General features: G+C 30.9%; 1 protein-coding gene across 2 annotated transcripts; it reads right to left on the bottom strand.

Moving 5' to 3' along the window:
• Positions 1-3,015: 3,015 nt before the first annotated feature.
• Positions 3,016-12,692, bottom strand: LOC102585600 (lipid droplet-associated hydrolase). 2 transcript variants are annotated; one of them, XM_006348429.2, is made up of 13 exons: positions 12,628-12,692; positions 12,289-12,393; positions 11,267-11,340; positions 11,098-11,169; positions 10,931-10,959; positions 9,404-9,454; positions 8,162-8,212; positions 8,006-8,065; positions 7,818-7,900; positions 7,052-7,199; positions 5,179-5,229; positions 4,572-4,676; positions 3,016-3,338 (listed from the first exon to the last, which is right to left on the bottom strand). In XM_006348429.2, the coding sequence occupies exons 2-13, from the start codon at positions 12,357-12,359 to the stop codon at positions 3,189-3,191; spliced, it is 945 nt and encodes a 314-aa protein (XP_006348491.1). In that variant the 5' UTR covers positions 12,360-12,393; positions 12,628-12,692; the 3' UTR covers positions 3,016-3,188. The 2 variants fall into 2 exon arrangements, with proteins under 2 accessions (XP_006348491.1, XP_006348490.1); XM_006348428.2 differs by having other exon boundaries at positions 12,563-12,628.
• Positions 12,693-22,433: the final 9,741 nt, after the last annotated feature.

Raw genomic sequence — 22,433 nt, 5'->3', positions numbered from 1 at the left:
ATCAAAACGCTTTTAATTTCGAGATGTGATGAGTCGATATGAAGGAGCCGAATCAAACAATTGTATCAATAAAAACTCATGGAAGTCATAAACCTATTATCCTACACATACCAGTTGATTCATTGAGCGAAAGCTAGTTTTGACTTTAAAACCAATGAATAAATCTTCTTCGATGGAAAGCGTTATAACCTCCCTTATCTAGTTTCTATATATGGTGAGCGCTTCGATTAATTATATCGCGTGAGTGAATTTTGAGTCTTGATAAGTACAGAATTATTTTTATTACGAAGTTCTTTGCTCCTAATGTGGATTAATTTTTTTATATTTATCATTTTTAGGGGGGGGGGGTATGGGAAGGGAAAATGGGGAAGGAATTACAAGGTGATGAATAGAACTTTCACCAACAAGATAAGAGTTCAGATAGTCAACCAATTAAACTACTAAAATTTATCTTTTTATCATGGTACTTTAGTATATGCATACAAAATGTATTGAGATTTTGAAAAGAAATCATTTTATTTACGGTCTTATTTATTGTTCGATTAGAATTAAAGAGAAATATTTGCAGAAATACAATAACATATCAGATTCGAACATTCTAACCTTTATAAAAATTCTTTAAGCTCTAGCAAACAGAACAAAATCATATTTTTCGAAATTCCAATACAACATACATACTGAACATCGAATGAAAAATAAAATAAAATAGATACAAACTTCATATAAAAATTCTCCACCTCCTATCCAACTAGGTCATGAATGCAAATTAAAGACAAAAGAATCAAGAAAATGAATATAGCATTAAAGTAAATTCAGAGATTTCTTGTATTTCATGACAAATCTATAAACTTTTGGGGCAGTCAAGGGTAGGCCACAACTCATAAATACAAATAGTAAACTCTCTGATAAAATAGTACTATTGGGTGGCTTTTTAAAAATTATAATGATTGAAAAGCTAAAGAAAATCCTAGCTAAATTAGAGTAGCATGTCATGATACCCAAACGAGTTTAAGTTATATATATTGTCGATATAAAAAATATATACATATAACAAGTAAGTATTTAAATGCGGAGAAATCTTAGTAACTTAGTTAGTTAAACTCTCATCTTATTAATAAAGATTCGATTCCCCACATTGTAATCCCCTCCCTCATTTCCCCTTTCCCCACCCCAATGTTAAAAAAAAGAAAGAAAGTATTTAGATGTGAAGTCAAAATTTTAATTACGTGTTTTAAATTTTAGAATGACGAGTACAAAAGTTTGAGCATAAATTTCAATTTTTTTTACTTTATTTGAAATTTATGGAATTAAAGTTGAAAATGGAGTTGTGTTTGGTGATATTGTTTGCGAAGAATATTTAGGATAATGTTAAGTTCATGCTTGAATGTAGTTAAGTACAACTTTAAAAGTTAAAAAGTGAGTAGAAAAACATGCTATATGCTGTTTTCTAAATATGAAATACAACTTCAAGTTGAATTTTAAAATTTTCATGGCCAACACGATTCTCAAACAAAGTGACAAATTATTTTGAAAAAAAAAAGTGAATAATTTTTATGACGGGTCCTTAATATGTGGACATATTTGATGATTTTCTTTTAAAAAATTTAAATACATTATTTGAGCAAAAGCTACTCACTTTGACCGAACTCGTACATGAGTTTCTTCCCCATCTTATTTTCAAGTTTATAAATTTCACATTTTAAGAATATAGATATTATTTGGATGACTTATTTAAAGAGTTAATAGTTAAAAGCACATTTTAACTGTCGTTTTTTTCGCAAATTTCTCATCTCAACTATTAATTGTTTTACCTGAACTATCACCCGTTCAATTATCCATTGTTCTTTTTTTTTTTCTACTTGACCATCAATTGATAGTTGAAATGCGTTTTAATACATAAATAATAATAATTTAGATAGAAAACTCAATAACTGATATAAAACTCGCATAAAAATAATAATTCAAATATGTTTTTGACCGGTACAAATCACCCTTTTTTCCTCTGAGAAATAGGAGGACAGACTGTTTTTTATTTTTGGCTGCAAACAATTATTACACAAAGGGGGTCACCTGCACCATAAATTACAAGTCCATTCATGTTAAAAGAAAACAAGTTTCATCATGGCAATGGGGGCTCAGAAAAGCACATCATGTAGATAGAACTTGTATTTTAGGCATTAAAAAAAGTTATATTTTATTTATTTAAAAAAGTTTAAATTGTGTTTGAACATGCATATAATACATCAACAACAAACTCAGTATAATCCCACAAAAGAGTAGTATATACGCAGATTGAGAGGTTGTTTTCGACCTCGGCTCAAGAAAAAAACAGTTCAAAGTAGAATCGAGAGAAATAACGTAAATGAAGACAGTTACAGCAAAATACTGTAGACAACCGAACATATCATCCTAAACAATAGTCATAACAAGTTATAACGAGATAATCAAAGTATAAAAATAAGTTACAAATAATAACTAAACTCAAAAGACAAAATAACCGCAAGAGTAGTATTACTACTAATAAGCAAGACAACTCCACCTACACTGATTAGTAAGTTTTTCTTTTCTTTTATAACATTTAAGGGGTCATTAGTTGGAAACAAGTTATCTCACAATAAGTTATTCCACCATGCATATAGAACAATTTATTCCATTACTATGACAAAAATGGTGAGATAAATAACCAAACTTGAAATAAAATAGTCCTACTTTTAATCCTGAAATTATTATACTTTATACCTCACACCAAACGATTCCTAACAATACAATGATGGTTTTGAGCTACCAATAGTATATTTCTTGAATATTTTGCTTACCAAGACTTCAGCTGATGAAAAAAAAAAGCCCTAACATTTTTTGTTTCTGCTCAAATTTGATGTCTAATCTTGCATGATTTTCATCGACTTCATTGACCATTAGACAACCCTCGGATGCAAGCAAGGTTCGAGACTCTTACTCGGTTGTCACGGACGAAAGTGCACAAATAACCACTTGAAGGAACAATGTTTAAGACACAGCCAAAACTAACAAAGTGTTTAATACTTAGCTCTGATACAATATAAATTCCATCCAAATTGAATATTCTCTTGAAATACTGATCTGAATTTTTGTTGAACCAGAAATGATCGATCACATATTAGCTCGATTTTATTGACTGCCTGAAGGCGTTTCCAGAAAGAAAATAACATCTACTCGGAGTCTATTTTTGAAAAATAATTCTTGATTAAGCCAGAAACATGCTTAGCTACCCATAATGAGCCAGCCTCTGTGCAAGAAAAAGCATGAGTAAAATTCTCTTTTTCTACTGCTAGAACAGCACCTGGTACCTTATTGGAGATCTGTAAGAACAAAAGTGGCTATTAGATCAATATCAAGCAAGTGTATCCACACAGCTTTCAGTTAACATTTTTCTTGACAGTGATATGTAAACAGGTGGGACGTTATATTTAGGCAACTCAAGTAGACAACTCGAGCCTCACGGGGCACCTGAATAAGCCTGATATGATATCAAGGCAACTCAACTAGACTGCACACATTCACTCCATCACATTTGGGACATCGAAAATAGGATATATATACTCTAAAAGAAAGAGCACATAACAAGGACAAAATCTGTTTAATTGCACACATGTCAAGATAAACTGGTATTGTTTGTCCATCTTTACTTAGTAGTGTAAATCTCACATTCTTCATTTCAACTCACAGCTTCACTTTGACTTATGTACTTTTTCAAAATCTAATTTCACTAACAAATGAGTTAATCCACTTCCTAGTTCTTCGAAAATTGATCATATGACTATGGTTTCTAATAAGATAATCAAGTCGTGGCAAGAGTTCACATCCCTTTTTTTTTATATATAACCGTGGTGTCTGGGCCAACTTGTTGCACCTCGACTAAGTATACAGGTACCAGCTACCTCCCACCAGCACTTGTATCGGGTAACTCTATCAATCAAGATTGAGTAGATAAGAAGAAATCACCTAGTGTTTTTTTGCCTCCGCTAGGATCTGAACCTAAGACGTCATGGTTTTCGACCAACTTTCCTTGACCACTAAGCCGTACCCTTGGGATGCAACAAGATAATCAGGTTGTTGTGGGAATTTACATTCTTCAGCAACACCAATGGAATTTACAACTAGATACATCTAATTTTAATAGTATATGTATAAACGTTAATTTCAAGTTCATAATGTTATGGAAGGATCATTATATGATAAAAAGTTAAAACAATGAATAAACTGATAATGCTCATTTCTCTTATTTCCCAAATGCAGTAATTTCGACCATATTGTAGAATTGAAATAGAAATTCTAGATTTTATCTCCTTCTAGAAACTCATCAAATTGATTTTTACATCCTTCAACTATATATGAGCTCAAAAGAGCCAGACTCACAGCTTGTGCAGCAGATTCGAAATGATGATAAAGCATAAAAAGTTTTAAGAATGCTGGTCATAGCCGGATCTAACGTTAACGTGACATCATAGACACAGTAAATCTTTGTATTTTCACATTGCAAATATAGAAGGGAAAAATCTTCTCAATCAAATAAACATGCAAACAGTATTTACCTCTTCATAGAGATCTAAGGGACCCCAGTGATCGTCGACTCCAAACAAAAATGCCATCTGACTTTTCTTTTCCCTCATAAATGACCAATCAGGTACCTCAGAAAGCTAATACAGAAGGAGAAAGAATGCATAATTAGGATAGACAGAGAAAACTTCTACGGAAGATTACCAATATGCACGGTTTTGGGGCAGTTGAAAATTAATGTTTTTCTATGGGAGAATCCTACCGCAGACTGTGGTCCAAGCTATTAGTGTGATATACATGATACATGCAGCTGTCGTGCAACAAAAATCACATGGTTTTTTCACCCTTTATAGAAAAAATTAGAGTCAATAGCTTCCATAACCACCATCATCTTTAACAAGAATATTTTGCAGGAAAAATGTTCTGGAACAAGGTTGCTCGGACTCCACAAAAATACAGCTGCACCCGTGTCAAATCCGACAAAAATGCACTACTATTGGAGGATCCAACACGCACCCACTGACATTTTTAAAGAGTTTGTGCAACATGTAGAACTTAAAACCAACTCGAAATTAGGTCGCACTGGATCAAATAATGAATACCCTTGGAGCAATATATATCACGTGACAAGGATAAATTTACCTTTTCGAATTCGGTCATTGCCATGTATAGCATGTTCTGAACGGTATGGTACTGAAAAGCATATTGCAGTGGACAACAATGATTAGTATTCGCACGAAGAATGAATATAGATGTGTGACTTTAAAATATCCAGTATCACAATAAACAAAATAAAAAAATTATCTCTGGATGGAAACTGCAATGAAACCAATAGACAAAAATAGGTTAGTGATATTGTACTTCGTTTTGCACACTTGCCCTCAAGATTACAGCGAGTAGAACTACGAGCAAACTGCAGCCATCTAGTTACATAATTCTTCAGTAACTAGGTAACCTACAAGGAGCCGTCATAAAACGTTTCAGCAACTAGGTAATCTACGAGGAACCGTCATAAGACGCCAAAACAGTGGGATGAAATATAGAGGATTTCCAAATAACCGTGGGTTTATACATGGATCTACCAAGAGTCTGTACTTTTTTACCCTAGTTATGATGAGTTAATCAATAGTATACAAGGTTGGTCTGTACTGTTTGGACACAAAACTGTGTTAATGGACAAAACTATTAGGAGAGTCTATCAAAAGCTTGAATTACAGAGGCTGAATGTAGAGCATAAAGATTTTAGGAAGAGTAGAAGTAAGACAATATATGAATTGCAGGTTTAGACTTTAGTTAGCACAAGAAGAATGAAACTGGAGTGAGACTAAATGAGATTGCAGTTTCCAAAAGGCATACTATTTATATATTTAGGCTAAGGCTCTCAGGATAAAGGCATTGGTACATGAAAATGTAAAACATATAATTAAAATAGAATGGCTAAGGAGGGGCGGGCCCATTATCCACCGAGTTTAGAAGGCTGTGATTGGTCCAAAGGGCGGGTCACAGACGGATTTCTCGGTTATCAAAAAATAAAAAAAATAAAAATAGAATGGCTAAGTAGAGGACTACAGGAAAATTATATGATAGGAGGATACCTACTAAAGTTGTAGACAAGTTCTATAAAATAATTGGGAGACCACAGTGGAATTTGATACTCTAATCCCCAACATATACACAAGATGAGTTACTTAGAAATGCGGAGGTATAACAATGCACATATTCGTCAATAAGTACAAGTAGCACATGGAGAGGTAAATAATAAATTGTTCAATGAGATTGTTTGGTTCTGTCTTTTGTGGACCTCCAATTTCCCGGTACTTAAGTGTGACAACAGTATGACCAACTCCAACAGTTTTAAAAAGGGACAAAGTAAATCTAAAAACACATGGAGGGAAGTCTCAAAAGACCAATAATTTCTAGGAATCCATATGGACTTAAGCAAAAAAAAAAAAAAAGAAGAGCAAAGTGCCTTTATATGTGACACCAAATAGTTGAATGAAGGTTAATCATTATAAGAACACTTATTTGACAAGAGTCTTATAAGTTTGGTTAGAAATAGTATAAGAGCGAAAGGACATATGTGAGATCTTGAGAATCCCTAAGTTGTCCTAAAAGAAATTAGTAGGTAGAGGAATGAAATGAACCCAAATGGATACTGATTAAGGATTCCTATACCTGATCCAAACTAGTCTGAAATTGAAGTGTAATTATTCTTGTAAAAATCAGGATTTGATCATGTTTGCCTACATAATGTCATTTCAATTGTGATGGATTTGAAAGGGGGAAAAAGTCACGTGGTTTGCTTACCGTCAAAATTGACGTGGTTTGGCTTTACATAATTGTTTTGGCAAGAGCTTTGACTTGGCATTTTGGGGAAGAATTGACTTACAGATCAACTTGGCAAGTAGAACTCATCATTCATTTATCCGAAACTGAAGTGAGTAACTGGTTGATCTAATACTACAGATATGATTACCACCAGCGATAAAGAGAACTGTAAGAAATTGACCCTCACCCTGAGGACATGTGAACAGAGAGCTTCCACTGCAGCTGGGCACCAGGACTTTCCCACAGAGTTTTTCACCAGAATCCTGGAGATCCAGACTGGTAACAATCCCAGAATTGCTACAATTGAACTAAGGCCTGTAGATAAGGTGCGAGATCTACAGAAGTTATAACCAAAGAACATCAGTTTTGTCACAGTAATTCCATGAGGAAAACAATGCCCACGCAAATATCTCACACAAACAGGAAAAGAAATGATAATATACTCAAAATCAAAAGTGTCCCTCAATTTGTTTATTGGATATTTCGGATAGATGCCACGAATTAAATCCGATATGAATAAATTAGAAACTGCTCAAACTCTAAATTTACAACTTTAAGTTCGGAGAGCTTCTTAAAACAAGAAAAACAGAGGCAAGAACCAGTTGCAAACAGTCAGCAAAATGGACATACAAACTAGAACAATAGAAGTTACATGTCGAGAAATAAAAACTACAGCCACTTCGTTGGAAATGCTAATCAAGTCATACGATCTGCAAAGAGAATTTGAAATTTCGAACTAAAAGCAATCTGATTGCACATGCTCGTTACTCCAAGTACATAATATAATATTAATGGAATCTACAACTGTTCCATTGAGAATTGAAAACAAAGGTACAGACCTGATGTAAGAGAAAAAGCAAAATACTCACTGGTCCCAAAATGGACAGGTAGGAAAGTACAAAGATCTCACTTCACATAGAGAACAGAAATGGAAAAAAGAAAAAGAGATTTACGCTGCAATCTTCTTAATAACAGATTGTGTTGAAGACTTGGTGTTTACAGCTAGAAATGGATACAAGCAAATGCAGTATGCCACCTAGAAACCAAAATAGAAGTATCAGAATGAGAATTAGGATTTTGATAAAAAGAGGCATAATAATGAAAAAGATTATACATAATATAAAGAAGGCATTCTCATCACCTTTCCTTGAAATCTTTTAAAAATGTCTAGAGATATGTATGATCCAATAGAATGACCAACCTAAGAACGGAAATCAAAATCAGCCAATAGCATAGGTTAATATTACAACACATGAAACTTCTAACACAACCAGAAACTGAGAATTTGAATATCTACCAGTACTATAGGAACTTCGACATCCTCAAGCTCATGCTCTATGAAGTTTATCTGGAAAAGAAGATTTGAAACAAATTAAATCAAGAATGCAGATTGATATAGACCATTGTTTTGAAAGGAGCTTTTAGGGCAAGTCCTGGGGCGCAAACTGGAGTGGGCATACAAAAAGACATACTGGGGTGATAGTGGGCTGTAAGTTCTGTTAGGAGCACCCCTGCAAAGCGAGGCGCATGACGTACCACAAGAAGAAGGCTCACGCCTATTGAAACTTAAAAAAATTAGAGGTGATTTTGACAATCCCATTGTTTTTTCTAAATCCCTCTTCGTTAATACTCAAATTCTTCCCACACCAAAGAAAAAGATCCCTAACTCGTAACATCAAGGCTGATCAGCGACCCTGAACCTGAAGAAATCATCCTCAGACTAGTCCTAGCGACTTTGGCATGATCATCTTGCTTTACCCTTTCCTTTTTCTGTCACATTAGTTTTTGGATTTTCATTTTTCTGTGCCTTAGGCATGTTACTTTCTTTGATATTGATTCACCTTCTATTTTCTGCTTTTTTCTGGTTGAAGAATGCAAGAAAGCATCAACTACATGTTCAAATTTTAAATTCATGTGGAATGTGACTTTGGAAGAAGTACAAGTTGTTGCATCCGGAAGTGGTAATATGGGTAGTTAATCTGGTTCTATAACTATGGCAACCCCAAAGACTAGACATCTGATAGATGACTTTGTTAGTGCTAAAGCAAGAGCAAGCTACTTCGAATTCCAAAGTAGGATACTATATACAAATCCTATTCCTATTCCTTGTTTGAAATTGCACAAATCCTATTCCTACTACAATATTAATTATTGAAATGTAAAATTGAAACTGAAGGGACTTATGCCCAGTGGATTACGCATTGCCCCATGCCCTCAAACATCGATATAGACGTTGAACTTCCATATTCAAAGGAAAAAAAAGAATATTTCTGAGAAAGATAGATGAAGCTAATCCAATAATGAGTATGAGTAAAAACCGCTCTTGACTACATCCTTCAGCCACAAAATGAATGGTAATTTCAACTTTCCATTAACATAGATATAGCACTAATGAGGAAATATTAGTGCTATTGGTACCCTACCCATAAAAGAATTGCTAATGATATGCTTTTGACCATCCCATCAGCCACACCCCCTCCCCGAAAAAGAAAGGATTTCTTTTTTAAAAAAATAATCTAAAATGAGGTAAGAAAATTACCTTGTGATCTGTTTGTTCTTGCAGTGAGAACAACCTTCCGCGCTCCCAATTCTAGCAATTGGAACAAATCATGCAACTATGTTAGCCATGCAGTTGTTGGGGTATTAGTGCCAGCTGAAAGTGTAAAACAAGATATTAACATACACCAATAAATATTCATCTTTAAAGACTATCGAGTCAGTCTATGACAAATTTCAGTTCAATCAAATTGTGAACTAAATTCAAGGGTTACAAGGAGTAAAGATAACAGAAAGGAAGAACAAATGCCAGAGGCCCTTACGGCAACTCAAAACTGAGACTCCATTTTATCAAATGGATATCACATGTTCCAATAGAATGATGTGTGCAACCTAACTTGCACAACAATACCAAAGCTTCATTATGACTTAGCTCACTGCATCCTTTTTGATAGACAGTCTTTTAGTTTCACATAGATTCATATTGAATGCTAATGGAGTTCAGAAGTTGTAAGCTGGTGCAACTATTTCCATACCATGTTAGTCTCCTCATGCTTGTACTTAAGAAGAGGTTCTATTTCATATGATGATCCCTTGTCATGGATAGAAGAACAGTTGATGCACACATATCTGAAAGACACGAGAGTGTATATATACATGATAGACATGTCTCACTGGTCTCCAGTCTTTTAGTTCAAATATTCTTGAATTGACTACTTATACATATTAATTAGGGTACTTTTTAGGTTTTGTAACTATTCCTACTTTTTTCTCCTGCAAAAGAAACTGTCTATTATGAAATATAAATACTTGGCAAAGACTAGGAATCTCAACCTGTTGTCCTATGAATTTTTATCCCAAGAAGCAGGAATAAAGCTTAGGAATAAAGAGTTAAGAGAAATAGTTATAGTAGGAATTGAACAATGTAAATTTTGAGACAAAAGTTACACGATGCAAAAATATATTTAACCAAGTTTCTTTTCATACTTTTTACAACTTCAAAGCGTCAAACTCAATTTTTAAAACCTTATGGGTGGACTATCTGCATATGATCCTCCTAACTCCCCTTTGCTAAAGGAGCTTCATAAACTCCAGCAAATTTTCAGTAACCAGTAGGTTGTGAATGCGCGTACAATTGTTCCTGGTATGTATCTGATTAAAGGGTTATGGAACTATGCGGTAAGGGTAGGTGCAACTTTTTGCTAATTTGTGAAGAATTTTGGTGAATCCAAGTGAAGCTCTCATTCCCATATTGCACCCGTTTGACTCAGAAAAGTAGCCATTGTAACATGGTACTCAAAAGAATAAGGAGGTGGTGAAGACAGGTACGAGGCAATGAAGGGGATGACAAATCATAGAGGTAAGCAACAAATACATGGTGTTTGCAGTTTAAAGGTTATTGCGATAGTCAAAATGTTTTTATGTCTTGAAATAATGCTTACTTCATTAAGAACATGGAACTGAAGAAAATGAGGGTGATCTTAGACAAATAGAAGCAAACTTAAGCTGAGTAGGGAGGTTGATGAACCAGCCACCATTATTCAAATTAATGTTGGCCTAAAGGCATTACCTTTTCTGTTTGGGCAATGTGCGAGATTGCTGAAAGAAACAAAAAGAAAATGGAAGCAATTAGTACATAAGTTCAGATTTTAAAACCACAAATGAGTATTTCTAGCTGATCAGGAATCTCGCTATTCAAGATGTTAATAGTCTAGTAGAGGTGAAACTGTATCTTGCCTGTCACAGATGCAGTTCCATCCAGCAGAACATAGAGTGATTCCAGAAAATCAAGATAAAACGAGATAACACCTGCAGCAGTATCAACATAGTTTAGTTACCGTAATCACTTCACTAACACGTAAAGAAACATAGATTCACTGGCTTACAAAATACAAACTATAACAACCTGGATTTCCAGGAATAAACAAGACATGAAACTTCGGGTCCTTGGCATGAATTTCCAGCAGATCCATCTTATAACTGACCCAGCATTACATGCACAAGATGAGAAACTAATAGTTTCACATGCAAATAAATGTACAAAACCCACAATAATAAACACTAAAAACATGATTTGATCTTCAATCAGCAGCTCATTTCTCATAAGGAAAAGGCAATTGGATAGTAAGTAAACTACCAATCAGTTTGGTATCATAGTAATCCATGAGAGTACCAAAATGCTATCTCAGTTATCCTACCTTACTTCTTCCTCCGTTCCACTTTGTTTGGCACTATTCCTTATTATTCCATTCCAAAAAGAATAGCACATTCATATATTCCTTAAAGGATGAAACTACTATAAACCAGAGCTTTTTAAATCGAAAATATTTTTAAAATGCTTCAAGAAATCCTAACGAAAAGAAAAACTAACTTTTTACTCTCAACTACTACATATAAAAGCATCCCGTGTGGCCTAGTGGTCCATGAAAGTGGGGTAAGCACCATGAAGTCACAAGTTCAAATCCCAATAAAGACAAAACACTAGTCGAGGTGCGCGCAAACCAGCCTGGACACCACGGTTACCAAAAAAAAAAGACTACTACATATAAAAAGAGATGCACAAAACATAAAGGATGATAATTTCTACACCAAAAGACTAGATTTTTAAAATATAAATTCACTATACACGATGATAAATGTACTTCAAAATGAAACTCCAACAATCGAGTCTATATTAGCAGTGTCTAGTGTCTATTACCCCTATCTATCTCATCACATTCACAAACGGATCTAGGGAGACTCGAACCCCAAAAAATAACATTTTGCAAATATATACATATACATAAGCTCAAAACTACTTCTTTGTATGCTTACTTCTTTATATTATGAAAATCATGATTCCGCCACTAATCGTATTTACCCATCTCAGTAACAATATAAATGAAACAAATTAAGAATCAAAAAACACAGGTGAGAGTGCAATAATACCCTGAAACGTTACAAAGCCGAAAATTTGCACGCTTTCTTGAATCAATTAGACTCAAATTTTCTGAACCCATTTGTGAATTTCTGCACTTTGATGAAATTCTTCTCCTGAAAATCAAAAACCCAGAAAAAAAGTCATTAATTATCGAATATATACAAGGAAAAGCGAAAAAAAATACGAATTCGATGTTTATTTACATAGTTTACAAAAAAAATGGCTATCAAATCAAACAAAAATGTGAAATTATTTGAGATTTTTGTAGAGAATTTGTAGAACCTGGAGAAGTAGAAGAGAGTTCGAGTAATGGGAAAAAAATGATGAGCAATAACCATGGATTTTACCTGTGGATTTCGTCCGACTCACTGAAGTGTTTCTAATTTTTTATCATTTGTTTCCGGACTACTCGATTAATAATTTCATATAAGATACATTCGAATACATGTATTTTTACTATTAAATTACATTAAAATAGGGAGAGAGACGGAGTAACATTTTCACATCACATACATGTGAATGAACAAAATAGATAACATAACTTAAACTACATTCTTAAATTATTTTTCTTAACAGAAAACGTCCTTCAATTATTTAAAAGGCATAATACATAAATTGGATCCTAAACTTGGCTTCGAATTTTAAGTATGACCTCTAACTTTCAAAGTGCACAAGTAGGCACTTCAACTATTCAATTCTTAAACAAAAAACACGTTAATCCAACCTGGCATAACGCGTGATTGAGACGCAATTCAGGCGGGTCAGGGGTATTTTTCGAGGCCCACAACATTAAAAAAAAAACGGAAATGACAATTTTACCCTTAATGAATCCCTTTTAAATATATCTTTATTTTTTTCAAATCAAAATCCCATTTTTCTTATTCTTCTTCCTAATTCTAGTACTCAAGCTTTTTTTCTCTTTTTGTGCACAATTTCTGATCGTTTTTTATGTAATGACTTCTAATTTTTTTTGTAACCAGACTAAATTGAGGAAGAACAACACATAAACATCCAAAAGATAAGAACTTTGACCACAAATCTTCACAATTTTACTTTGATTTGCAAAGAAATTAGGGCTAGGGCTCCGCTGATGTTGAGTGAAAATCGGGCAAATTGGGAAAAGAAAATACGACCCTACCCTTTTGTATTTTAATTTCTTCTTTTTTTTAATTATAAAATACGTGTAATTTTTTAATTACGTGGCAGCCACTGAGTGGCTCAATAAGCCACGTAGGAGCGTGTGTATATCACACAATTTGGCTGTTGGATTCGCGTGTTTTTTTGTTTAAGAATTGGATAGTTAAAGTGCCTACTTGTGCACTATGAAAGTTAGAGGTCATACTTAAAATTTGAAGTCAAGCTTAGGGTCCAATTTATGTATTATGCCTATTTAAAATTTGTCAAAAATTAACAAATTATTCACAAAAACATGTACGGTTCACACTACTCTCAACAAATCTCCCTAAATTGCCCCAATAAACCAATTATGTTCATTCTACATACATCTAAAATAATATTATAATTTTTTTTAGCAATAACCGTTTTGCATTGTCTTCCTTTTAATTAGCAATTTTATTTTTATTTACTTTTCATTTGATTTGATATCAAAGAATTATTAATGAAAATATTTTCTTTTCAATGAATCTGCAAAAAGTGTTGTCGATCGGAGACTTTTACTTCTAATAATGAAAAACGAAACTTGAATACTAGCGATCAAAATTAGCCAAATCTTGATCACCTCAATTATCAATTTGCCCCAAAAAATTATTGATTTAACAGATATTTTAGCTTTGCAAGGTAAAGATGGTGTGAAATTAATCTCCAACTCCATTCAATTGGTAAAGGAGAAGAGCAGATCATGTCTCCTCGTAAACTCACACCGTCCTAACATTGTTTTTTTAATAGCAAACATGAGTCTCAAAATTTTTTATTTGTTTTGGATGCATTTTCCAACCGGTAATAATATCATATAATTTTTTTTGATGAGAATAGAATGAATTGCATATATTTTTGTGTGAAATTTGCTAATTTTTTGACAAATTTTAATAGAAGGATGAAAGTTGTTAAGTTTTAAATATTTGGAGGATTTTTTTGCGAAGATTGATAATTTAAGGATGTAATTTAAGTTGGGGATATAATTTAAGGATATTTTTAGCCAAAACTCGAACTAAATACATGTATCTTAGACCAAATATAGGGAGAGAGGCGAGCAGAGACGAGAGTAGAGAGAGTCAAATACATGCAAATCCACTTGAATACAATGTATGATGTATCTAGAATAAATTACACCTAATTTTGATCTCATGTACTCGTGATATTTATATTTTGATGTGCTAGATATATGTATTTGAAGTCAAAATCTCGTAAGTTTCGTAATATTAAAAAGGCATAATACATAAACATGACATTTAACTTGACGTCAGTAAGTAACTATGATTTTTAACTTTGGGTGTGCACAAATAGACACTTTAACTTATATAAAATTGAACTGATAGACACATTCGTCCTACATGACACCCTACATGGCAATTTTGTGTCATATGTGGCGTCTTGAGTGTATTATGTCATGTAGGACACGTGTGTCTACTTGTTCAAGTTTATACAAGTTTAAGTGTTTACTTGTACACATTCAAATTTAGAGGGCATAGTTGTTCACTGAAGCCAAGTTAAGAGCATATATATGTATTATGCCTATTAAAAACTAGTGCAAATTCAAGTAATTCACTCCTAAAATAATAGAAATTTCGTAAGCTTACCCTACATGCACACTACATATGGTTTCCCGCCTTATGTCCCAAGATCCAAGTCAGATAGAGCTGAGGGGATTCATTTGAACCTCGTTCAATAGAAAGTCATCACGTTTATGTATAATTAAAATTATTTTTTTAGATATATATAGTAGATGTTGAACTTTCTTCGGCTTCTTTGAATAACTACTTCTACATAATTTGAATTTTTTTGGTGAAACTCTGATTTCATTTCACATTTAATATCTATATTGTAACTTAACTAATCTGAATTTGTGCATTGCGTGACCTATTTTCGTGGACTTAGTTGAGGATATCGTTCGTCCCACCTGTCATTCTCCAAACTCCAAACAACTTTTATTTTTCTTAAATTACAAATTTCTGTCTTACTAAATGCATGTCTCATTTTTGCATTTTTTGATTTAAAAAATAAAATAAAATAATATTTTATGATTTTTACTAAAGATATATAAAATGTATTAAATTGTTTTTTTAATTTTATATGATTTTCTTATCTATCACATGTAAAATTAAAATTAAAGAGTTGACAAAAAGAGAAAAAAATTATCTTTTTTAAATAGCGCTAAAATATAAAGTAAGACAAAATAAAAAAGAATAATAGGAAGGTAGTTTAGATACAACTGATGTCTATAATATATACCTGAATAAAACATGATTTTTCCAATTTTGCTGAAAATGTTCTTTGCATCTGATATACAAAATGTTATATGCAAAATGCTTTTGTATACAAAATGATATACAAAATGTTATATGCAAAATGACTTTAATTTTGTCATTTGTTTCAATATGTTATATGCAAAATGCTTAATTTGTTAGTTTGAAAACTCACTTTGTCAATTTTGTATCAATTTATCTGTAAGTTCATTGACATTTCTTGTAGCACTCATGGAATTCTCCATGCCTATTTAAAAGCTACAATATATATATATATATATAGTGAATATCATGATTCCCACTCATGATATTATTTTTTAAAAAAGAAAAGGATAAAAAGTACAAAAGTTCTAGTCTCTATCTTAAAAACAAAGCAAGTTTGTCTTTGGAAGGAAAAAAGGAAACAAAAATTAAAGGAGTTAATTTAAAATTAAGTTGATGAATCAACATTCAATTTCTTGAAACCTACTCTTTTTTTTTTTATTTGTAGTGATCGATCTGCTACATCATAATTTTTGATGATATAGGTCACACGAAACTTCGAATGACTTAATTATACTTGGTCTAAACTATATACTAATTTATTCTAGGATCAATGAACTATCAAAAAGATATATTGTATTGAATTTGTGGTATATTGACTATGTAAATAAACCTAATAAATGAGTCTATAAGAAGACCAAGTCTACTAGAATGGGAAGCCTAGCTTGGACCAATACAAAAGTCATATACCTATAATTTATAGGTCACGAGTTCAAGCTCCGAAAGAAATTATTAATGTTTGTATATGATATGTTGACTACATCACACCTTAAGAAATTCTTCCTAAATCCAGCTAACGTGAAATGTTTTGTGCATCGGGATGTCCTTTACATTGAGCCACTAGATTAAGTTCTAGTTTAGGCGAAGAAAGTATGATTGTCTTATCAATAGTTGAAAGTCAATTCGCTTGTTTTAATTTATATGACATATTTTATGTTTTAAATCGTTACAAAAGAATATCGCTTTTATATTTAAAAAATAATTAACTTTACATTTTATCCTTAATTAATGAATAACTTTTATAACCACACAAATGTTACGACATATTTAAGGCTATAAATTTTAAAAGTTTTATAATCATATAAATGCTATAACATATTTTAGACTATGATTTTTTTTTGTCGATTCAAACTATTTCACATAAACTGAAACGAAAAGAGTATTTAACTCCCCCATCCGCCTTCTTTTTCTTCTTATTTTTTTCTTTTATTTTCTCCATGCATGAAAGAGGGTTCACCTAACATAACTAACTTTACTTAATTTTCTAATGCTATTAAATAATCTTAATTAATAAACAAATTAGGTGATCAAGCGATGATAGAACGATGCATTTTCTTAATTCATAAAAATATCTAAATTTGACCTTTATTTTGTGTATATATATATATGATTATGATACTATTTACTCCCCCGTTTCGATTTACTTATCAAATATTTCTTAATTTAATTTCTATTTTTACTTTTCATTTTACACAAATTTAAGAAGGACAATTTTTTTTTTTATCATACTCTCAATTTATTAACAATGAGTTAATATCTTTGAAAAATGTAATGAGTAAATATGTTTGGGAGTTGGGACTTGTTTACTTAATAGATGTGTCAAGTTAAAATTTGACAAATAAATCAAAACGGAGAGAGTATTTTCTTAAAAAGCGTATAAAAGAAAAATAAGATAACTAATTTGATATGAAAAAAATTATAAATTTAAAGTCTTACGGTCAACCATTTACGTGTATGCCAAGCAAACAAAAGACTAGCTTGTGTATAAAGGCATAAAAATCGATAAAGCAATGTGATGACAAAAATAAAATAATTATCTTTCCTTTGGTTTGCCAAGAAATTAGTGTATCATCTTATGCAGGATAGAATGTACATAATTTATATTGGTATAATTCTAATCAACTATCAAACGATTCCTTAGTGACTCATCAATTGCTTAGAAAGGAAAATTAATTAATAAATGGAAGGATTAAAGTTATATACATAGATATCGATAGTATAATGAAATTTTTTGATTAATTGAAAATAATTTTTAGGTTGGCCTACTATAGTTAGTAAGTTGTTTTAACAAACTCTAACCCCAAATTGTTATATAATTTAATTATTGCAAGCATCTCCAACCTTTATTTCCTTATTTCCTTCTACAAATGACCCAAAAAACATGTGTTTGTGAATTGTGATTATCTTTTGAGAGATTTACTACACATAACAATCTGATAAAGTTGAACTCCAATATTAACATTGAACACCAGATAGTAAATAAAAAATAAAAAAAAATCCAACAAAGTCTATAATAAAAAATATTTTTTTTAAAAAAGAAATTTTATCTAATATATAATCACTATGTAGAATTTGTATATATTTAGTGTATATTCTAAATGTATATCAGTGAGGCAAGTGAATTTTTTGGACGATGGATTGAAAATGTTAAGATCCATTTTCTTTTCATCTTGCGAAAAAACAATCATAATCAATATAATTAAGGGCTTTATTCGAATTTTTATTTCTTATTTTCACGAGATAGGATAAGATCTGCATACGTACTATACACACTATTTCTTAATTAATTCTTTAAGAATCTCCATTCATGTCTCAAAGCTACAACTACTTAATTATCTCATAATGGAGATCATGATACCCACTGATCATGAGATCATTTTAAATTACAATTAGAATGGGATAAAAAGTACACTAGTTCTTTGCCTCTTATCTTCAATATAAAGCATGTTTTTTTTTATAAAAAAAAAAATCACACAATAACCGATATATGCTTTTTAATCTCGATTATAATAAATGCACGTCAGAAAATTCTACTTAAGAGAAAAAAATACTTACTATATATCAAAAATAACTCAGTATTTTCAGAGTTCAAACTCGAAACCCTAATAATTAAGGATCAAAAAGTGGTTTACTACCTCACTACAAACAAAGTATGTTTGTCTTTAAAAAGAAAAATAAAAAGAAGGTATTTATAAATAGGAAGTGGATGGATCAAAGTTTATATTAAATATTAATAATAATAGTACTCAATTGTTATTTATGGACAAAACCTACCAAGTTGATATGAAGAAGCAAACTCATCTTGTATATTTTGGTTCTAATAAAGAGGAAAAAATATTGAATAATTGTTTCTTCTTATCCTAAAAGTACATTATGAGCTAAAGATATCAATCCAATTTGTCTTTATTGCAACTAATTTGTAATAAACTTGTGACCTTTTCTTTTAATCCATCTTAATTTAAAATTCAACATGCTTTTATTAGTGGCAAAAGTACAACTTATGTTAAACACATTAAAATCAAAATAATTATCTTTTTTTTCGCCTAGTCTTCGTCAATTTCTATTGTAATCCTAACTAATTAGGATTCAAGAAAGCATCGAACACAAAACTTATGATGATAATGTTTTTTAAGACAGGTGGAATAAGGGTCAAAAGAGGAACTAAAAAATGTTTAAAAGGATAGTGTAAGCTACAAGGTAATTAGATCCCTATATTTGTACATAATTCAAATAATGTGACATGAAGCTTCCTATGGTTCATAATTAGTCCAAATCATTGATTAATTAATTTAATTACTTCTAGGATCTATGAAATATAAAAATATATATCAAAGTCATTCACACTTAAGAGGTCAAATTTGCAACAAAGAAAATAAATTTGGGTAATATTTGATGCAGTCAATTGAGACAAACTTTGAATCTAGAACATAAACTATATAGTTACATCCGTGATGATCTATTAAATGATACTCATAGCCTATATAAAATCAATTCATGACACCATTTTTGAAGTTCTGAAGCAATGAAATAAAAATTTAAAATTATCTCAAATTTTCGTCTGTGTTAATTTATAAATTTTTAAAAATATTATCGATCTGAACTTTTTAACCCCTTATTATACGCTAAATATTTTTTATATCGACGTTGCATTTAGCTTAAGCTCTTTATGATTATGTCGTTGGCCTCTTTTTTTTTTAATGTGTGTGGGGAACTTCATAACTATGTCACATGAAGCTTCCAAAAGGCTGATAAAAACAACCATAGGCCAATTTATTTGTGGGTCAATGAAACATAAAAAAAAATGTGGTCAATTTGACCAAAGAAGATATATGAAAGTAGTTATAAAAGCCCTTGTAAGAAAAGAAAAAAAAAACAATGTCAACATAGGTCGTTAATTGTGACAGATTATGATCGAGATCCTTCCATCCTTAATCAGAAGTTTCAGGTTCGAGTCTTGAAAATGAAAAAAAAATTTGTTGAAGGAGATATCTAGAGAATTAGGCTTTGCAATGCGCGACTTTAGATTTTGTTGGACTTCAATACAGAGACTATACATCGAATAGAAAATCAAAATAAGAAATAATAAAACATTGAAATTAAGCAAATGTATTTGCTAGCCAATTGAGACAAACATTGAGTCTAAAACATAATATAATTAAGCAAAGAATTTTCAACTAAACCCTTCATTTCTCCATTGTTATTCTCTTCTATGAAACTTCTCTTCATGCTTTATTTTCCTATATTTTTATGTTCTATTTTTAAATTTTCAACTCTATTTTTCTATAAACCACAACCTAAAACTTTCATATACACATTCAAGGGTCTTACATAAATTAATTTTAATTTACATCTTGTTTGGATGGTTGTTACTAGATGTATTATATTGTATTGTTAGTTTAAATACAATATTTGTTTTGATTGTCACTTAAATTTTATTGTATCGTATGATTTAAATACATCGTTAGGTAACACTGAAAATACCCATTTAATCAATTTGGTGTAATCGCGTCGTTACTTTAATATTTTCTTCATTTTGTTTTATTATTATTTAATAATTATTCGTCTTTTATTTTTACCTTTTCGTAGTAGCTAGCTCTACCTCGTATCCTACTTTTCTTATAGCATTCAAATTATGGATGTGCGATATTATATAATGACGAACGATACAATCTCTCCAAACACTATATTCATTAAAATAAAACAATACAATACAATATATTATGAAATAATACTTAACAACCATCCAAACAAAGATGTTAAGTGATAAATTAATATGATAAAAGGTGAAAACAAAGTTTTTATGGTTAATTCATTACTTTATTTCTTTTTTAAAAATTAATTTTAATATTTTTAATTTGAATCGAGAATCTATCAAAAATCTCTCAGGTACGAATAAAATAGCATACACATTCTTCCCTATATATATACATATATATAAATAAATTACAAAATATTAGCGGTATATTTTGACCTTTTCTGTTTGAATAAATAATAAATATTATCAAAATTATCCCATGACACCACGAGACTTTCAACCGCTAAACCCGCCGTTTGAAAAAAAAAAAAAGAATCCCAAGAAATCCACTTTCACTCAATTTCCTGTAAAATATATGAGAAAAGAAAAACTGGTTTTTTTTTTTAAAAAAAATCAAATTAAAAAAAACTGATTTTTTTTAAAAATAACTGACTTTCTAAAAAAAACAAATAAAAATAAAATACAAGGTGTCCCTCCTAAGAAATCGTCAAATGCCTTTCTCTTCTAAGTTTTACTTTATCCAAATCCCCCTCACCTTTCCCACGTTAAGAGTCGTGGTGAAGTAATAAATATTTTTTATATTATTTTTTTAATTAAAAGTTTTAAATATGAAGATACTTGATAAGAATCGTGAAATAATAAATATCTTTTTATTTTTAATTAGAAATTTTAAATATCAAAATATTTAATAAGAACGGTAAATCATAGTAAAATAATAAGTACCATTTTATTTTTATTCAAAAGTTTTGGGTATCAAGATGTTTATAAAGGATCATGGTAAATAATAAATATCCTAACATTTTTAATCACAAGTCTTAAATGTCAAGCTAGTATTTTTTTATTTTTAATAAAAAAAAACTAAATCTCAAGATGCTCAATAAGGATTATTATAAAATAGTAGTAAGTATTTTTCATTTTAAAAAAAGAAATCTTAGATGATACGTTGTTTCATCAAAATCATAACAACAATAATATATTTAGTAGGCGTTTGGCCATGCGATATCATATCACGATATGATATCGTGAGATGAAATCAGCGTTTGGACATGTGATTTTTACGCTGATTTCATCTCATGATTCCATATCATGAGAGGTGATATCAATTCTCCAAAAAACCATGATATGAAATCACCATGTGATTTCATATCATGATTTGAGATATTTTAATACAACAATTGATCCATGAGTTTTATATTTTGTTAAAACTACCCACATTTATATCTACTAACCATTTGTTTCATATGTAAATAAAATTTATAATCACATCATTACTTTTTAAAATTTATTATTCTCACCGACATAAAATTTATTATTCTCACCAACATATAGTCACTTTAACTCACACCTCAGGAGTAATAAAATCTTGAAGAGCCCATGGAGTAATAAAATTTCAATCACATTAATAAATTTATTTTATGGCCTTAATAAGTGAACATTTATATTTTATGTGTAAGTTATTAGTATTTAGTTACATATTTCCTATCAACTTTGTTTAAAGAGATAATATTTATTTTATGACTTTGCATTGTCTAGGAAGCACTATTTTTATTACTCTTACAAACATTATTTTTATGAAGTGCATTCTATAATGCTTCCAATTTATTTTATATTCACTAAACTAATATTGATGTATTTTTTATTTGGTAGGATTGTG

Source organism: Solanum tuberosum, unplaced genomic scaffold (assembly GCF_000226075.1).
Source record: "Solanum tuberosum cultivar DM 1-3 516 R44 unplaced genomic scaffold, SolTub_3.0 scf00098, whole genome shotgun sequence".
NCBI lineage: Eukaryota > Viridiplantae > Streptophyta > Magnoliopsida > Solanales > Solanaceae > Solanum > Solanum tuberosum.
The sequence above is the reverse complement of the archived record's forward strand: the minus strand, read 5'-3'. Positions and strand labels throughout refer to the sequence as shown.